Genomic DNA, 19,809 nt, shown 5'->3' with positions numbered 1-19,809 from the left:
ATTAATATATTAATCATAATTTATAATATTGATATACATTAAACAAATTGAGATATGGATGAGAAGATTAAATTTTTCTGCATGTTAATAAATAACAACTATATTAATAAGTTAAAAAAATATTTAATTGTATTTACTTGGTTTCGTTATTTTTTAATTATAATATTATTAATTATTCGAAATTATGTTTTAATTAAACTTATCTATATTTTTTATTTAAATATAGTTGAGTTGATATAAACCCGACAAAGTAAATCATGATAAAATTATTAGCATTAATGATAATTTATTGATATACTCATTATAATTTATTGATATTGATATATACGTGATAAAGTGAATTATTAATGATAAAATTAGAATTTATTTCTAAAATCTACGTCAAAGACGAATATAATAGTGAGATAATATTTAATAAATAAAAATTAAATTGATATACAAAATTTATTTCTCAATATTTTTTGTTTTGATGGATGATTTGGAATTCATTTCTTAATGAATAATTATATTTATTATTTTTGTTTTTTTTTATTATAATATTATTAATTAGTCAAAATTTTATTTTTAATTCAATTTTTTTATAATTCTTCTCGATATCTAATTTAATATACACGAAAGTGTTTGAGACAAATATGATATTGATCCAAACACACGTCAAATATTTGTCATCAATATGTAAAATATAAAAAATTAACAAGAAACAATTACATAAATCAAATATTCAAAATTACATTTTACAAAAATATATCTTACATATCAAATGTCGTACTATTATAAAATCTGTGAACAACTCGAATTATGCTGGTATACACCAGTATTTTACCGGTTAATTATATAGATTTTCAACAACAAAAAGTGTATTTAAAACATTATTTCCATTAACCTTTTCAAAGTATATATGGCCATTCCAAATGTTTGCTTCCCAAAACCACAAAATATCTCAAAATTAGCAAACAACCTAGTGACTAACAATTTTGGCTAATCATTATTATCATTCTCTAATCCCATCATCAACATTAATCCATCAACTCTACATTTGACATATACTAAATAAAACTTACGCTAATGTTAGATTAGCTAAATAAAACTTACGTGATACAGAAACTTCACCTGTGAATTTACCATAAGAAGAAAGTGCAAATAATATTTGAGTACTATAAATTATAAAAAAAAAAAAATATATATATATATATATATATATATATATATATCAATTAGCTAATGAATTTAATATTTAATTAATATAATAATATAATATTCATTTTTTGTACATTTTCCTTTTTTCCCTTTCCATTCTTCTGAAGATTTTATTTCTTTCCCGTTGCAGATTCTCTAGAATTCCCACATCCCCAAAATATCCGCAATATCACATTCCTTTGATTTCGGGAAATCGTTATTAGCCACAATTCAATTTTAATTTAATTAATTTAATTTAATTTAATTTAATTTAATTTAATTATTATATATTTCAGAACCGACCTTCAAATTATGGCTTCTCTTCTGCGTTGTTGTTGTTGCTGAACTCACTCTTAAACTGTTGCGGTGAGTTCTCTGATCATCACTAGTATAGACATTGGATCAATTTCGATTCGCATTATCTTCTCGGTATTGTTTATTATTTTATTTGTTGTTGTTAAAGCTTTTGATATTTTCATCGTTGATTTGGATCCACATAACAGAGTTGTGGATTTTGCTTTGTTTTGATACATTTTATTTATTTATATTGGTTTCTGTTTCTGGTGTGTTTACTTTTTTCCCTCTCTCTTTTTTAATTATAAAATATATTTAGGGTCGAGTGATCCTTTAAAATCTTTTAAAAGTTGTTCGTACGTTTTATTTTGGTGTGTATTGTGAGGAACAGTGTTTTTCTTAGGTTACACAAAAACCGTGTGTTAGTTATGATGGAATTGTGATTATGTGATATACTATAGAGCTATTATGTGATCATAGTTATTAAGGAGATAAATATCCTGCACCTGTTTTTATTGAAGTCTACTGTTTTTTTTTTATCTACTTATGTACATGATATTTAAATTTTACTCTTCGGGGCTATAGAATCTTACATTAAAGTGATGGGCGAAATTAGGGATAGAAGTTTGTACTTTTTATTTGTTGGTAGGAATCCAATGAAATCAGAGTCTTTGACACCTTAGCTACGAAGCACGGATACTAGCACAAACACCGAATATAACATTTGACACAAGTAATAATTTGAGAAAATTAATTGAATGCAATCAAGGTGTCGTTGTGGTACATCAACACATGTTGGACACTGAGACACGTCCTCGATCATAGGTATTGATGCTAAAGAGCACCTCAGTGTCTTCCATAGAGTCTTCTCACAACTTTTGGTCTTTTGAACCTGACTGTGAAACTAATATCTATTCGGATGCTTAGGTCGCAATTTATAGCTCTTCACTCCTCCTCAACTAAATCATACTCATTGGGTATAAAAAATTTATATATTTTTTTGTTTAATCCTCTCTTTGTTGGGGAAAGGGGCCCGGTAATCTGGATTCCAGAGTTCGACATGGAGGTATCTAAAGCCATACCAAGAGTATTGCAGCCAAGGTTCATAGGATAGAAGTTTGTATTTATAACAATGTTTTGTTATACAGTATATATTTATGTAATTTATTATAATCTCAACATTCGATCTTCCAATCAATGATTACAACTCTGCCCTTTTTCTCTAAAGTGCATCCTCACTTTACTATTGAGATTTTAGGCTTAGCAATGGCATGAGCTACCATGTAAGGGCTCCTCCAGTGATTCTGTATTCTGTATTAGGATATTTGTCAACAGCTGTGCTTTTCCCTAGTTTTGCAAATTCTATTTCTTCCAATGTTAAGACTATGCCTAAAGCATTCTTAGTTTGAAGGTTGTAGATAATCAAACTAAACTATAATGTCGATAGTTAGTTATTACTTACATAGCTATAAATATTTTTACAGTAGGTTTGGTTAAATAAGAACTACAGTTGCTGTGTTCAAAATTACATGATTACTGAAAGGATAATTAGAATATTTAACCTACTTTGCTGATTTATGCCAGAAAACTACTGTTCTAACTAACTAATAAGCTATAATGTACCCACCTTGTACATTTGTGTAAGTGTATGTACTAGGATATATCTGTGGGACTGACATCGATGTCCTAGCTAGGTTTATTTGTTTTGTCATTTAATATTCTTTAACATTATCTTCTTTTTTTTTTTCTTAAAGGAAATCAAGAATTGTTCCATGGCAAACGATTCTTCTAGTTCTGATTCCCATCATAAACGTCTTGGTCTTTTAAAAGATCAAGTCCATTTGGTTAAAAGGAAAGACTCTAATCGCCATGAGATTGCTCCTATACAAGATCAACTATCATTTGAGAAGGGTTTTTTCATAGTAATTCGTGCATGCCAATTGTTAGCCCAAAAGAATGATGGAATAATATTGGTTGGGGTGGCGGGTCCTTCAGGAGCAGGGAAGACTATATTCACAGAAAAGATACTCAACTTCATGCCCAGCATTGCTGTAATTTCAATGGATAATTACAATGATGCTAGTCGAATTGTTGACGGAAATTTTGATGGTAAATCATCATCTGATCTTATGTGTTTTTTTTTTTTTATCATTCTTTCTGTGGTTAATTATTAGGATACAATTAAATATTGTTCTTTTCTGAGGACGTGAATGTCATTATCATTTATGTTGTTGCTTTTGTTTTCTGGTTTCTTAATAGTGGTATGTTTTTTTGAGTTTATGCTGATATGCCCCCAATGACTTACCTTAGTATTTTTAGGGTCAAGTGTCTAGTCTGATTAGTTCGAAGTAGAACTTCGAATTGAAAGTTAAATCCACTTGTAGAATGGTAAGGCTATGACCAAAAGTGACGCCTCAGTGAGGTGTGTGTGTTTTGAAACTTCTCAAGGCTTTATTTGATTCCGTTCATTTGTAAGCAGCACTTTGGGATATTTGAGCTAGAATGTATGTATATGTTTGTCTTGGTTTACCTGATGTGTAGATTTACCTGATCAACCAAATAAAATGTCTTGGTTTCATGTCTGTGCTTTGGTTAATAGGACATTTAATAAACTTAGGCTAACTGCTTGAAGTTAGGAGGACACAACTCTCTTGTCAGCTCTTTTATCTCTTTGTGCAGATCCACGCTTAACTGACTATGACACATTGCTCCAGAATTTACAAGATTTAAAGGAAGGAAAGACAGTTGAGGTTCCAATATATGATTTCAAGTCTAGTTCACGTATAGGATACAGGTTAAATTCTAAGACATCTTGAGTACTTGTTCTACGTAATTTGAATTTTTTCTTCTTTTTGGGCCAGTGTTCAGAGAACACTATTTTGATGAAAATATAGATTAACGATATGTAGCTCCATACTATTGTTTAATATTTTTGTAATAATAGGAATTTGTAGGGATGTAGCCCTATTCTGTTCCTAATATTAGCCACCAATTTCTGTTTGTTGCTCTGATCTCCATCAATTACTATGTAAATCTGAAGTTTCCAAATAATTTAATTAAAAATTGATTCCAATTGAATCAAAATTCGGAATGATCCTTCACTCTATTTTCGTTTGCATGCCTTCAATTTCCTTTTATAATGTACCCCACTTACAGGACTGTAGAATCCCCAAGTTCCCGAATTGTGATTATAGAGGGTATCTATGCCTTGAGTGAGAAGTTGCGAAGTTTGCTGGACCTTCGAGTTTCTGTTACAGGTGGAGTTCACCTTGACCTTGTAAAGCGAGTTATACGTGACATACAACGTGCTGGCCAAGAGCCTGAAGAAATCATTCATCAAATATCTGAGACGGTTCATACTTTTATAATTCCCTTCATAATTTTATACAGGTTTTGAGAGTAATTGTGTCTGCTTGCAGTGCAGAAGTGATGAAGTTCAAATTTTTCAGGTATATCCAATGTATAAGGCTTTTATTGAGCCAGATCTCAAGACAGCACATATAAAAATTATCAACAAATTTAATCCATTTACTGGATTCCAGAGCCCTACTTACATATTAAAGGTTAGTTCCCTTATTGCCTATTTGATGAAATGAAAAAATGGACTATCCTGTTCCTGTTGGTTCTGATGCTAATGTATGATGATGAATTTAAGAAAATTAGTAATTTGCTGCATTATTTGTTTCAGTCAGCAAGGAACGTAGCAGTTGATCAAATTAAAGCTGTTCTCGCTGAAGATTTTGTGGAAACAAAAGAGCAAACTTATGACATATATCTTTTACCTCCCGGTGAAGATCCAGAAACTTGCCAATCATATTTAAGGATGCGAAACAAGGATGGGAAATACAGTCTCATGTTTGAGGTTTGTTTCGTTGTTAATTGTATATTCTGAAGTGATCTGGTTCTCTAATTCAATGTGATATCAGATTTTTTTTTACAAGGACATAATTAAATTGAAATATACAGCGGAACATATAAATATGACTTAGAATGATTGATTTAGATTGATATATTATGTATTTGATAAAACCGCAAAAACATATTTATACTATCATTTTAGGTAAGGAATTGGTGTAGTAAGACCCCAACCTAAAAGCATAACAAGACACTTGATGTATGAAAGATCTTATTTGCTAGCTGATATCTATAAGGATATTTAATAGAGTAATGCATAGCTAAACATTCTTCACGTTGTTAGCTGCAAGTAACTATATGTTTCCAAATTTGATTCCAGTGTTCATGATTGGAGTGTCATTACTTCAATCTCGATTGCTATCATAAAATGATTATTTCTGAGATGAAAATTACTGTATTTAGTCATGACAGAAAAAATAACTTCAGTATTCTAAGCTGTTATTTGAGACATTTGACGGGCAGTAACAACTATTCTAAGCTGTAACTAACCACCACAATGAATGTTGTGTACCAGTTATCACTGTTTATTGATCATTACTTTCAACTGTATCCTCTAAGATTCATTGAGAACCAGTTTGACTGTGCTCATCATCAAGTTAATGCATAGAGAATTATCACTCAATTCTACTCTTGAAATTTATTTCTGCCTATTGAGAGAACACAAGATAGATAGAAAGGTGAAGAAAGGAGCTTATGTCTTGTTCAGACATTATGCTCTGAATTTTATTAAGTGAATAGATTGTGTTACGAGCTTTTACAGCTGTACAAAATTTTATAGAATAATAATACATACAGCTAAAACTACAAAACTCAAAGTTAAAAGCTAATTGGGACAACCCTATATATCTAACAGTAGTTTAAAGAGATTTTTATCTAGATTTTAAATGTCTTGCCTCTGTTGATAATTCTTTGGAATTGGCTCAACATCTTTTAGGGATTTAATTGTGTTAAGAAATAATAAAATATGTATAAATAAGAATAACAATTTTTTTTGAAGCATGGATAATTTCACTCGTTCTAGGTGCTGAAGATAGTAACATAAGATTGTGTTTGGGTAGCCTATGGCACTCATTCCAAGGTTTCCAAACATAAAAGATGTCTTGTGGAGGAAATGCAGTTTGGTGTTGTGGGAACAGGTAACCAAACATGCGCTTTGAAGTTTGAAATAAGCTCTTCTTTTTAAAATATTCATTTATTTTTTGCCCATTAGGAATTCATTCACTTGCATAAGTTAATTTTATTTTAAATGTTAAAACAATAGTTAATTTAAATCTTGAAAAACATCAATTGCTGGAGTAGAGGATGCATTATACTCCAATTATTGAAATATGACGCAAAATGCAGAATGCGATATCTCTGCACATTTAATCAAGGCACCTCCTTAAGGCATAAATTTTGATCTGAACTAAAAGACATAGAGTAATTTTATTGAAAGTAATTGCACCTATATAGAAAATACCCGTAGAAGTACTATGCAGTTCTCCATTCAGGTGCACCAGATTACAACACATCATTACAGGCCTTTTTTTTACCTCGCATAATATTATGTACTATTAGGTTTGCTGATGAATTACAGTTGTCGTTTAGATTCTTTCCATTTTGTTGTTTCTCTGATTTTGGTTTCATTAAACTTGAAGTTTGTAGTAGAAGTGCATTTGGGGACTTTTAGTGGAAGAGTCGCTTTTCTTTTTTGTTTTAGAATTGTAAAGGCTCGAGAATTTCTTGGTCTGTGACATTCCTATTGCTTATTTTTGTCCTTGGACTAATGATAATGCTATTAAGTTCTATCTTATCTTTGGTATTTTACATATTACTTTTTATAATTATCCATAGTTGATGGATTGTGGTAACTCATTGATGCCGGGTAACTTTTCAGGAATGGGTGACAGATAATCCCTTTGTCATATCACCACGGATTACTTTTGAGGTCAGTGTGCGCCTTCTTGGTGGACTAATGGCCTTGGGATACACAATAGCTACTATCCTTAAGAGAAACAGCCATGTCTTTTCTGATGATAGGGTTTGTGTGAAACTAGATTGGCTTGAGCAACTCAATCGACATTATGTTCAGGTAACTCAATCATAAGTATCATAGACTTATGAATCATATGTCTATGATACTATTTTCATACCAATATGATATATGCTTTACTTGGACTATACATTTGTTGAAACTCCTTAGGTTCTTGGGATTTCATGTTTAGATGTGCATGTAAATTTATCCTTAATGAGTTTTGATTGAACAGGCCAAACTGGCTTGATTTTAGAAATTATGGGGTCAATGAGTTTATACTCCTTATGTTGCATTTTTCTAACAAAATTGTAAATAAAATAGAGCTGTTTGGTGTTATAAAGTTTTCGACATGGTCTAGAGAAGGGTCAGATTCATTCTATATATATTTTTGGAAGCCTCACCAGTTCACTTGCATTTGCAAGAGGCTGATTTGATGACTTGGATCTATAATCTCCTAGTCACATGACAACAAATCCAACCATTGAATTAAGGATCTACTACAAAATAAAATTCTGTCATGAAAAAACTATTATTTATATTTAACTTGGGACTTCACAGTTTGTTTCCATATTGCCTTGGATTTCTTCCCGTAACAAAATGTCTTTATTTATCAACTGACACGTAACATAAACATTTTTCTCTTCTATTTCTTTGATTTTACATTTTGATTTTTAGGTTGATAGCACATTGTTTGTTCTCTGATTTGTTTGGAAATTTACAATAAACAGGTACAAGGGAGAGATCGCTTAGTTTTGAAAAACATAGGAGATGAGCTGGGTCTTGAAGGTTCCTACATTCCTCGTACCTACATTGAGCAAATTCAACTTGAAAGGCTTGTGAATGAGGTTATGGTATGACTGCTAACAATCTGCTAATATATATTCCTATATCAACATTCTCTCCCTGACCCTTCTATAGGCCCTTCCAGATGATTTGAAGACAAAGCTTAGCCTAGATGAGGATTTGGTTTCAAGTCCCAAAGAAGCACTTTCTAGGGCCTCTGCTGACAGGGTTGCCATGAGAAATAAGAATATGAGAAGGTAAAAAATTTCCATTCAAGTACATAAGGAGAAACAACTAAATAGTTCATGCTTACAATGATTTTACAAATGATTTATTTTTTTATAGAACTTAGTAGTCTTGATTGATCCATATAGCCAACCCTACCTATTTGGACAAGGCTTGATTGCTTTTTTGTCAAAATCAATTGGTCAAATGTGTTAGCAACCCATGATTTTAGTGGATAAATCAGCTAAAAGGAAACCTGCATCTGTGATTATTCGCAGCTATATTAAGAGAAAAAATATTTTGTTGTAAGAGTCTCACATTGGATGCATTTGTAAGAATTGCGAACTTTCGTCAATAGTTAGTCTTCTTTAGGCAAGGAATTATTTATCTTAGTCTACACACCGTCAGCAAGACTATTCACTTTTCAATTCAAGTTCAACTTGTTTTACCAACTGATAGGACCCATGAAGATAAAAGCCAAATTGGAGAGGGAAGTGCTGAGTTGGCAAGTTAGTAAAAGAGAGAGAATATGCATATGAATGGAAAAAAAGTAAGGGGTTAGTCTTTTGGGTGAGTTTCAGCTTTGAGCTTGCGCGGAGGGTATTCCAAATTCCTCTGAGGAGCATTGATTTGGAGTTATAAGAGAGATCCTCTTGTAATTTTTCCTTGCCTTCCAATCAATAATACTTCCTCCGGTCCCTATTATAAGCAAAAAAAATACTACTTTTACGGTTATTAAAAAACTTAGTTAAGTGCAATTAGTTTTCTAGATTTCATGTAAAACACAATTCAAATTTACTAAATTGTCGCTTTTTAATGTCAAACACTCAACTATCACATTAAATGTTTTAAATTAAATGAAGGGTATATAGAAATAATAGCATTGAAGGTTCAAAAGTAGTTAATTTTGGCTTGTAAAGTGACCAAGAGTTGAAACCTTATTTTTGCTTATAATAGTGACTTGAGGGAGTACAATTTCTTCTTCTCTTTAATTTGTGGTCCTATCAGCAACAAGGATGATTTTGTTACTTTCTTAAATCACTTTTTTGTTATGGATAATTTCATCATTTGACCAAATTTGATTCCTCCACACTTATTGGCTGTTTATTGTAGTTTCAATGTTGGGATGGGTTTTTCATCTGAATCTAGGAAATTATTACATACTTCTTGGCAACTACTTGCTATTACCTAATTACGTGTGTATCTTCAACAGTGGAATGTCACAGTCATATACGAATCCACGGGACAAAAATACAGCTAAAGCTGCTGGATATTTTTCCAAAAATCGAGGGTTTGATGAAAGAAATTCAGATTCCGCCACAGCACAAGTAAATCAGGTAATTCCAATCACTCGCGGTAATTCTTATTTCCTGTAACCGTACTGAATTTACATCACCACTTCTCTGTGGGTTCATTCCCCAATGAACATATATTTTTTGTCCTCATTCATCAAATATTTGGTAGGGAGTTATTAGTCAGCTTTCAGAACAGATTTCAGCCCTCAATGATAGAATGGATGAATTTACAAGTTGTATTGAAGAGCTTAACTGCAAGCTAACGATCAAGAATAATTCTCGAAGCCAACAAAATATATCAGGTCAAGCTGAAGCCTGCAATGGTTCTGCTCCCACGTCTTACTTCATCAATAGTTTGGGTAATGGTAGCATAACTGGATCTAAGTTACCAAATTCATCATCTTCATCACAATTAAATAAGGATTCTCCCTTAATGGAAGAGGTATGTTATTCTCCTGTTTTTATCTTTAAGTTACAATTTTGATCATTTAAGTTGATTTTGGAGATCTGCACTTTTTTGGTGGGAAATGTTAGATTGTTTCCATTAAAATGAAAACAAGTACAATTTCTCCCTTCTAGTTAGATTTGTTATTTGGATGTTCTTTGCTAATTTTAATGTCAGGAACCCATGATAGATTAAAAGATAGAGTGAGAAAATAATAGTATAATGATCTTTTATTTGGATTCCTTGGGTATGTTTGGATTGGGGGTTTTGAGGGGTCAGGTGACTTGACTCAGACGAATATTTTGGTATATATTTGATATTTTACAAAATTTAAAAAGTAACATGATAGATGATTATTTAACATTTCAATTTTATTTTTAGAAACATTTTATAGTTTCCTTAATTTAGAAAAGAAAAATAAGAACTCTGATAAAATCTAAAAAATAAAAATGATAGATGATTATATAACAACATTTTAATCACATTGAGTTTATTTTTAGAAATATTTTGTAACTTAATTTAGAAAAGAAAAATAAGACCTCTGACAATCTTAAAAATAACATGATAGATATATAAAATTTCACTCACATTGAATTTATCTTTAGAAACATTTTATATTCTCCATAGAACGATACTCTAGAAAGATTGTGAACTTTTTCACATGTTTCTTGGATTTGTGTGAATTGTCGCTTGATATTTCTTTTTATGGGGTTAATTCATGATTTTAGTGATCTAGAAAGATTGCAAACTTTTTCATGGTTTGACCTGAGTTACAACAGGGAAGCTATGAAAATTTTCTCCTTTCTTGATATACAGCTTTCCTATATGTATGATCACCATAGACAACCCTTTTTATTTTGGTGATTCATAGAAAACAGTTTCTAATTGTCCTTAACTTTTATCATACATACTTCTATAGTGTATATGTTAGAATCCTTTCATTGTGGAAGAAAGAATTCCTAGAAAAATGGTGTAAAACAAACTCAAATGAATAAAGGTAAAGATTGTAAACAAATGAAGTATTTCTTATTCCTCTTGTGAGGTTGAAAAATGATGTATAAAAGGTTTACAATAAAGAAGATAACCTTGCGCACAAGGCTACCTCAAAGGAGAACTCTCCTTTTACACTAGAGAATTTTCTAGTTACAAAACTTAATTCTTCAAAGCTAGCTTTCTCCTCTACCAATTTAAGGCGCTATTTAAAGACTTAATAAGAATAACCAAAATAACAACTTTTAACAACCACCTAGAAAATTTATCAACTTACTGACTAACTTCTCCTAACTAACTCTAATTATCTTATATTCTATATAAACCAGTTTTTAAAAATTGGAGCAGTCATTGAACAGTATGTCCATCTCTTATTACACTGGATCAACTAAGGCTAAATTGGTGATAATTAAATAATATGTTTTTATATTATATAATAAAGTAATACATTAACATATTACAAAAAAAAATCAACAACATCAAGCTTTCTTCTATTAGGTGGGGTCAGAAACATGAATTAAACAATGTTGCAATGTTCTATCTTAGATCTTGCATATAGTCAAACCACTGACCTCTAAATCTTTTGTAATAGTTTTAACTTCTGCCTCTAGTGATGAGCTGCCCTCCTTTCGACCCATTGTACTCTGCGTCCCTGCCTGATGCTATTGTTACTAATCCTATCTCGTCTAGTATTTCTACTATCTAGCATAACATTCTTGTCTCTTTGTTCTACTGTGTTTATTCTTGTGTTGAATTTTAACCATTCAAGACGAGAATAATTGTTATTTTAATTAACTAAACAGTTATTTATAAATAAGATAAAATAATCAATAATAAAAGGCTAAATAATAATAATAATTCATACATGAACTTTGTCGGTATATATATGAAAAGTATCACATTTATATCTCTGCTGCTTGAAATTAGTTTTTGCAAGTGTTGGTGCTACGTCTTTTGTATCAAATCCTCGTCACAATTCAAGCTTTTTATTCTCCATTTTCCCTCCTTCATTATTCTAAACTTTATAACTTCAAAAAAAACAAACAATCGTCCACCTTTATAACTTTAGCATTGAACATTTATGATAGAAACCGGTACCAAATGAAGAAATATAAAGGAGTTTCTCCAAGAATTTATACAACAATGTTCTCCAAGAAATTCAAGAGTTTTGGTCTCTCCCTTCCAAGAATTTGAGAGCATGGTCTCTCCCTCCCAAATACCAATTTTCTGTTTTTTCCCAGTGTCTCCAAAACAGCCTGCAGTTTCCCTTTTATTCACACACAATAGATAACTAACTTAATAGCTACTTATTACGTAGTAACTTGCACCATAATTGCTATTATTATAATTTATAATATTTATTTGTTAATAATAAATAGTCTAACAATCTATTATTAGTTTTTTCTTGGCTGAATAAATAGATAAAAATAATCGAATAAAAAAACAAATGGTTGTTCATCACTATTTTTTACAGTGTGTTTAAACTGGTTTTTTATTGGTATTATATGATCAGTAACCGATGTAAGTCTGGTCCTGTTTCCTGAACTATTTTATGAACAATTTGTATAATCAAGGTATACGAATTCGGAATGGATACTGCATTAGCTTTTATTGATTTGCTCGACTGCTATTTATTGTCAGATATCAGGAATTGCACGTGGCCAGCGTCAGATCATGCATCAAATGGACAATCTCAATAATCTTCTTCGCAGTAGCTTAGGTGAAAGGTCTCAGCAAACAAGAACTAACAAGAGAAGCATAACTACAGATTCAAATTCCATTGGAACCAGTGTTATAGTGGTAGTAGCAGTTGGTTGTTTGGGGATCTTCTTGATGAAAGGTTTTATGACCCAGAAGTGATTCCTAGGCATGGCAAATGATGGTTTTTCTTGACTGTGACGACACTTCTGGTAAGAAAGAAGGTGAAACATTCATTATGGAGGCAGTTTTTTAGGGCCAATGAGAGGGTTTATCCCCACTTGAAATTTTGTAACTTAGTTGGCTTTATTAGCACAATTTTAAGGCATTTTTAACATTCAATTCACAAGGAAATAGAGTCTTTGTTTTAGAATCTTGATCAGATGGTATACCAGAATATACCATAATCCTTTCTTTCCTCGTTTTGATTCTTCATATATTATTTAGTAATATTAAGTCGAGTTTTAGGGTCAATTTGCAACTTGATTAATTGAGAGGCAGAAAAATATATTTTTTTCGGAAAAAGGAGAAAATGTGGAGTTTGCAAGGCATATTTTTGGCACAAATTTACACCTTGGGAGGAGCAAAATTTTAGAAATGAAATATGTCATGCTTCTATTAAATAATATATTTAAATATTTATAAAAAGAGATAAGTATTTTTGTCGAAAGAAAAAGAGAGGGATGGTATTATAATAAATTGTATTACTATTAGTAAATATTTGTCTCAATATACGTGTGAGCTATGAGTAGTAATATTGAGTTATTATTGGAATCTTGATAATGTTATTATTTTAAATCATCAAGTGAGAAGTTGGTGAAGCAAGTGAATCAATTGTTGGTATTATAATCACCTATGATTCATCATGCACGCGCACACACACATATGTACATATATATAAAAAGTGATATTTGTGAGCAAATATTCCGATCATGATCATGTGGACTTAATAGATATTTTATGATTTAAATTGATGCATCAATGAAATGGTTACATGTATGATTATTGCAACTTTCAAACATAAATTAGTGATATTATTTTCTCAACTAATTTAATCAAGAGCCTATTTTCTAAATTTTACATAAAGTATTTGATTAGTGAATTTTTAGATGTGTTGTGTATATGCTAATAGCTCTAATATAGTACACTAAGAGGAGTCCTAAAAGAATATTGAGAAAATATATTTTATAAGAATCTTAATCTAATAGGAAGTATCATGAGCAAATAATTGGAGACTTGTTTATTGTCTATTACACTGATTATCAATTGATGAATTAATTTATAGGAGGAGAGAATAAGCTGATGAAAATGTGAATAAAAAATTCAAATGAATTGCTTGATATAATATTGATCTTCGTATAAAGCAATGTGAACTAGAAGTTCAAAGCATAATTCATTTGTAAAGTTAAGTAAGATTAATATTAGGTGTAAATTTTCCTATCAAAATAGATGTCCATCTTACACAATATTGTTGAGAGAAAAAATCCCTTAATAAAAATATTTTAATGATAATAAAATTTAATTTGACAAAGATATAATTAATTCTGATATTATTAAGTGATTTAATATGTGCTATTGAGAATATTAATAGTAGTATATTATTGTGAATCTTAAACAAATTTTTTATATACTAATTTGTGAGCACGTTCATCATCCTCAAAATTGGAAGTGTTCATTATCAGGAAGAACTGAGGGTATTCATTATTGATAGTTAAGATATAAATGAAAAAAGGAATCCTACTTTTATAGTTCAAACAAAAAGGATATATTACATAGCTTAAAAGGAACATTTCATATGACATAAAGAACAAAAGAAATATTAAGAAAATGACAAATTTGAAGGTAAAAAAATAAGATCTCAATCCAAGATTGATCTTGGCAGTGATGAAGATCGATCTTGGTTTTGTTGAAACAACAATATCAATTTTATCAATATAAAATATGATTGTAAAGCATAAAATAAATAGAGATAGAGATAGAGATAGAGAGATCACACAAGGATATATCCTGGTTCACCCAATTCGGGTTACGTCCAGTCCTCACAACCGTGAGATTTTTCACTAAGTGTTCAAACCAAGATCGTTCTTGGTTTTCATGGATCAATCTTGATCTTTACACAATTCCTACCCTTCTACCTAGAAAGGATTTCTTCAGTTCTACCTTACTGTTTTGGAAAGGCTTTAACAAGTTACCTTTCAAAACGTGAAAGGATTTTTGCAATTTACTCAAGATTTGACAAAACAACCTTGAGTTACAAAGTGATGGATTTGAGACTATTTAGAATCTTGATATTTACTCAACTCTTGTTTGAGAAATATATTCTGTAAATAGACCTCAGTTGTAAATGATTACAACACAAAGATTAAAACAAAACAGCAAACTATAAGAAAGATTTTGAGACACTTGAGTATGATCGAAAATATTGATCTTTTGCTTAGTGCTGATTGTTGTGTTTTGTTCTTCAACTTGCAGCTGCATTTATAGACTCCAAGAAGGCTTATGACAGCTCATGTGACTGTTGGAAAGGGACCAGCTGTCATAAAAGAGTTGTTGGATAAATTCTGCCAAAAGCAAGATTGATGAGCTGCATCAGAAGATCGATCCAAGATTGATCTTCTGGTTTGTGATGAACTAGCCTTGTACTTCTGTGATTTGTGTCAGTATGTCAGCCTTGAGTACATGCTTTTCTGTTATGTGTGCAGGCTTTAGAATAGTTCAAATCAGTAGTGTACTTTGCTACTTGTAGTCTTGTACTTGCATTTGCTTTTCAAGAAGAATGATCTTTGTAATATGCCTTTATTGAAGCATGTATTTGATTCTTCAAATTCTGGAACAAATGTGACTTGGATTGATCTTTTGTTGATTCTATATGAGAGTATAGGATGAATATTGTTTCCAGGATTGATCTTTGTTTTCCAGAACTGCTTCAAGATCAATCTGCGTTTTCCAGAACTGCTTCAAGATCAATCTGCGTTTTTCCAGAACTGCTTCAACATCAATCTGCGTTTTCCAGAACTGCTTTCTTTGATCTGATTTGTGATGTTTGATTCCTATCTTGTTTTAACACACTCAAATGCACATATTAAATATCAAAACACTTAGAATCATAATTAGAATTCTTAATTAACTTTTTGTTTGTTTTCATCAAAACATTAAATTGAGATTTTGTCTCAACAAAATTGACATTATTCACGTGTGCAAAGACGAATCTTCACTTTATAAAAATTTGATTATGTTTTCAATCATACTCATGCATGTTCATCATAGTTGAGGACATTCAGACACGAGGACGTTAAGAAGAGTATGTTTTGTGTAACACCCCATTTTTAACGGTATTTTTTTTTAATAAATAAATTAATAAAATATTATGTCGTAACACAAACGACAAGAGTCATAAATAATTACATCATATATACAAGTAAGCTAAAATAATTTTTGGATCAATAGTCTACAATATACAAATAGAAAATACACCGGGGCTATGAGACCTATCAAACATCGCTCATACCCCTGGGATATTCTAGGCAGACACTTGCATGAAAGTACTGCTCGAAGAATGTTATCCCCATGGTCACGTCAAAAAATGGAACATGGACCCACCAAACAAAAGTCAACTCTCAATATACGTTATAGATACAATCATCCAAAAACAAAATAAGTACAACCACCAAAAGAAAGACATTAAGTCTCTATACAACAAAAATTAATCTGATCATTCACTAGCAACTACAATAACAAGGGTGACCTCCACACATTCCGCAAGTTACTTCTGACACCGTATCTCTCCTCGAAGTAACTTACTCCTCCTTATCAGCCATAGAAGGATCAGGTCCTCAGAAGCTAGGTCCATTCACGAGATATACTACCCCAACTCTCCTACTTGTTCTCATTACCCTCCCCGTAAAAGTAGCCCTGCTTGAGATGGGGGTCGTATACCCAAACATTCGACGAATGTCGGTTAGGGAGGTCTAACGACGTTTCCATCGTCAAGGTAAGTCGATGGAACGAAGTCGAATATCATATGAGGGCAAAGCCCAATTTCCACAATAATGTAAAGTGTCACCAACCGAAATTAACAAATAATATTTAACACTTACGTCATAAAGACAAGCAATAACACTTAGCAATTACAGCATGATAACACACAATAACAGAGTATGTATATAAAATTATCATATTATAACAAACATGACTCGTGTGCCAAGCACCCTAATGCAATGCTTATATGCCAATGCACATGATTATGAAATTTGTAAACCCTCTTCGAGGGACGTAAATCATAAATGTACCGTTTCTCACAGACCAGTACTAATTACCGATGTGCCATCTATCACAGATCAACACGATTTACTAGAGTGTAGTCTATCATAGACCCACGACAAATAAATCCTCATAAGGATAAGATGGACCAATCAACTCATGAAACCATCCTGTGGCCCATCACGGTTACCACGAACAACGTGGCCCATCATGGTCACCACTAGTTATAAAATGCTTGAGCATACTCTGACTCCATCGCAACAATCATTATGTAAATGTAGCTATTAAAAGACTCCCCTTTTAATACTCATTACGCACTAACCCCTTTAGAGTATATTCCACTAATAGAGTTTACAACGAGTAAGGACTAATAGTATTACTATCCATAACACACTTTCAACATATAAAATCTATTTTTAGAAATTAACATCCTTTAGTTTTTTAGTGAATTCACTGATAATTATTCGAAACGTTTTAAATTATTTTTCTCAAAATTTTTTACACAACCATAAATTTCTCTCAAATTTGCCATAACTCATTTTTTTTTTTTTGTGAAACAGCCAAGGTTTCAAAATCAAGAATTAAATCACAAAATTTTAAAACCTCATAGTTCTAAAATCAATTTTAAGAACAACAAACTCACAAACTTTTTCCAAAATATTAACTTTGGTTCGACTGCTACCATTGAAAGTATCATGTTATCAGCATTGATTTTGGATTCTTAATATAGTTCACTGTAAAGGAATATTGGTTTTACTACCTTCAATACTTGATTCCATTCAATATCATAAAAATTAACTTTCACTTTAACTTGAAATTTTTTCACTAACTATATATCAAATTCACTTCCAGCATAGAACATTTAAACATAAATTTACATTAGAGTAAATTTAATTTTATGCTATTAATTAAAAAAATGCACATTGATCGAATTAGTTTCCAAAAACACCATCTTCTGAATTAATAGGGATAGAATAACAAATTAGAAGTAACATACACTAAGAAAATTATTTTTCTTTTTTCACCAACAACAATGTTAATATTTCAGAGTTCTCCCCATCGCTAACTCGGTGTCAACGGTCTCGATTCATTTTCGAGACTCAAGGAGCTAACTACATAAACATAATGATTCACAACAATTTGTTCACCACTAAAACTTATCCAACCACAACAAAATTCCAAAAATTAAATCTCTTTCACACACCAAACTTTTAAAATCACATGATCTACATTAGTTAGTTAAAACTAAATAAAACAAATATTTTTCAAATCAAACATACTCACACTCGACTATCAAAGCACAAAACATTTGAGTTGATAAAGTACTCTAAAGTTTTTCTTTTTAAACCCAGTCCAAAAGTAATTAAAAGAGTAACATTTTTAACTCGAAACATTTTAATTTCAATCTAACTTTTTGCTCAAACTCTTTAACTTAGTTAAAATTTGAACTTTTTCACAACTTTAACAACTCTAAATTTTTTTTTGTAAAATTTCAACTTCAGCTCAAACTCATTTACTTGAAAATAACTCATTACGTAACTCAAACATATCAAAAATCAATTTTTTTTAACCATTATTAACAAAATCATCAACAACAATATCAACAACAACATCAACAACAACAAATCAATAACAACAACTCAATAACAACAACAACAACAACAACAGAACAACCAATGATTTGTTAAGAACTCAAAAATTTCACTCATCCCCCCACCATATAAAGTTTATGAATTTAGGGAGAAAAAAAGAGGAGAAAGTAAGTGTCTCACCTCAAATAAATTAGCTATCAAACACCACCTTGCAGAGAAGAGCAACTTTCCTTCCTAACACTTCTTGAATGGAGGCTTTGATCTAGGAGAAAATAGAGGTTTTTTGTTTTTTTTTTAAACCACCAACATTTTCATTTTTTTGAAAGAGAGAAAGAAGAAGGGAAGGGGACGAGAAAGTTGAACTGGAATGGCTTGGCTTATGTTGGTTTCATATATATATATATATATATATATATATATTAACTTACAATTAAAATAATTAGGTATAATTATAAAATCATTATTGTAACATCTAATCACTCTTCCATATGTCACATCACTCATTTCTCAATTTAATTTAATAAAAATATCTGCTCTCTTGACAATTCAATTGACATGTGAATTTATTCGTAATAAGTGACATTTTAAAATTTTGATTGGTAATAAATTTTTTGTAACTTAATTAAATTATACTCTAATAAAGAATTTTAATCGGTGCTCTAAAAATATATTACTAACTCTAACAAAATTATATTTTGGTACTTAATTAATAAAATAAAAATTGGACTAAAAAGTTAAAGCAATTCAACCCTAAAAAATAATAAAATTGTAGAAATTAGAGTTTAGAAAAATCAAGGTCTTATATTTTGCACTGCAAGTACATAGAACAACTCATTGCAAGCTCATAAATACTACTTTACAACTCATTACAAGTTGTCAATATGGTCAAGCTCCTATATCGTGTTCATAATAGAGGAGGATGTCTTCGTACCGATGATGACGTTTTGATACAAAGTAGAAAATGAACATGGCCATCCTCAAAAAGATGATGTTTACCCATAATGAAGAGGATGTTTACCCATATTGCAGAGAACGTTCAAGCAACATACTATAATACCTTGGGGCATGTGTCCAATGGTTATATGTGTTCTTTACAGCAACAAAGAGACTATAAGAGATGGT

At 30.9% G+C, this 19,809-nt stretch overlaps 1 protein-coding gene across 2 annotated transcripts; it reads left to right on the top strand.

The window, feature by feature from the left end:
• Positions 1 to 1,282: 1,282 nt before the first annotated feature.
• Positions 1,283 to 13,309, top strand: LOC101502926 (inorganic pyrophosphatase TTM2). 2 transcript variants are annotated; one of them, XM_004490252.4, is made up of 12 exons: positions 1,283 to 1,542; positions 3,225 to 3,579; positions 4,150 to 4,264; positions 4,627 to 4,822; positions 4,920 to 5,033; positions 5,159 to 5,332; positions 7,262 to 7,456; positions 8,128 to 8,250; positions 8,318 to 8,439; positions 9,621 to 9,744; positions 9,872 to 10,144; positions 12,779 to 13,309. In XM_004490252.4, exons 2-12 carry the CDS (start codon positions 3,243 to 3,245, stop codon positions 12,995 to 12,997), a joined length of 1,992 nt encoding a protein of 663 aa, XP_004490309.1. In that variant the 5' UTR covers positions 1,283 to 1,542; positions 3,225 to 3,242; the 3' UTR covers positions 12,998 to 13,309. The 2 variants fall into 2 exon arrangements, with proteins under 2 accessions (XP_004490309.1, XP_027187738.1); XM_027331937.2 differs by having other exon boundaries at positions 1,283 to 1,605.
• The last annotated feature ends 6,500 nt before the right edge of the window (positions 13,310 to 19,809 follow it).

This window comes from Cicer arietinum, chromosome 2 (assembly GCF_000331145.2).
Source record: "Cicer arietinum cultivar CDC Frontier isolate Library 1 chromosome 2, Cicar.CDCFrontier_v2.0, whole genome shotgun sequence".
Lineage (NCBI taxonomy): Eukaryota > Viridiplantae > Streptophyta > Magnoliopsida > Fabales > Fabaceae > Cicer > Cicer arietinum.
The sequence above is the reverse complement of the archived record's forward strand: the minus strand, read 5'-3'. Positions and strand labels throughout refer to the sequence as shown.

Bases quoted from the DNA above. Each gene is read 5' to 3' on its own strand.
- LOC101502926 (XM_004490252.4), top strand. From the start codon at position 3,243: ATGGCAAACGATTCTTCTAGTTCTGATTCCCATCATAAACGTCTTGGT. The intron at 4,265-4,626 runs GTTAAATTCTAA...CCCCACTTACAG, and splicing joins AGTTCACGTATAGGATACAG to GACTGTAGAATCCCCAAGTT. The intron at 10,145-12,778 runs GTATGTTATTCT...ATTTATTGTCAG, and splicing joins ATTCTCCCTTAATGGAAGAG to ATATCAGGAATTGCACGTGG.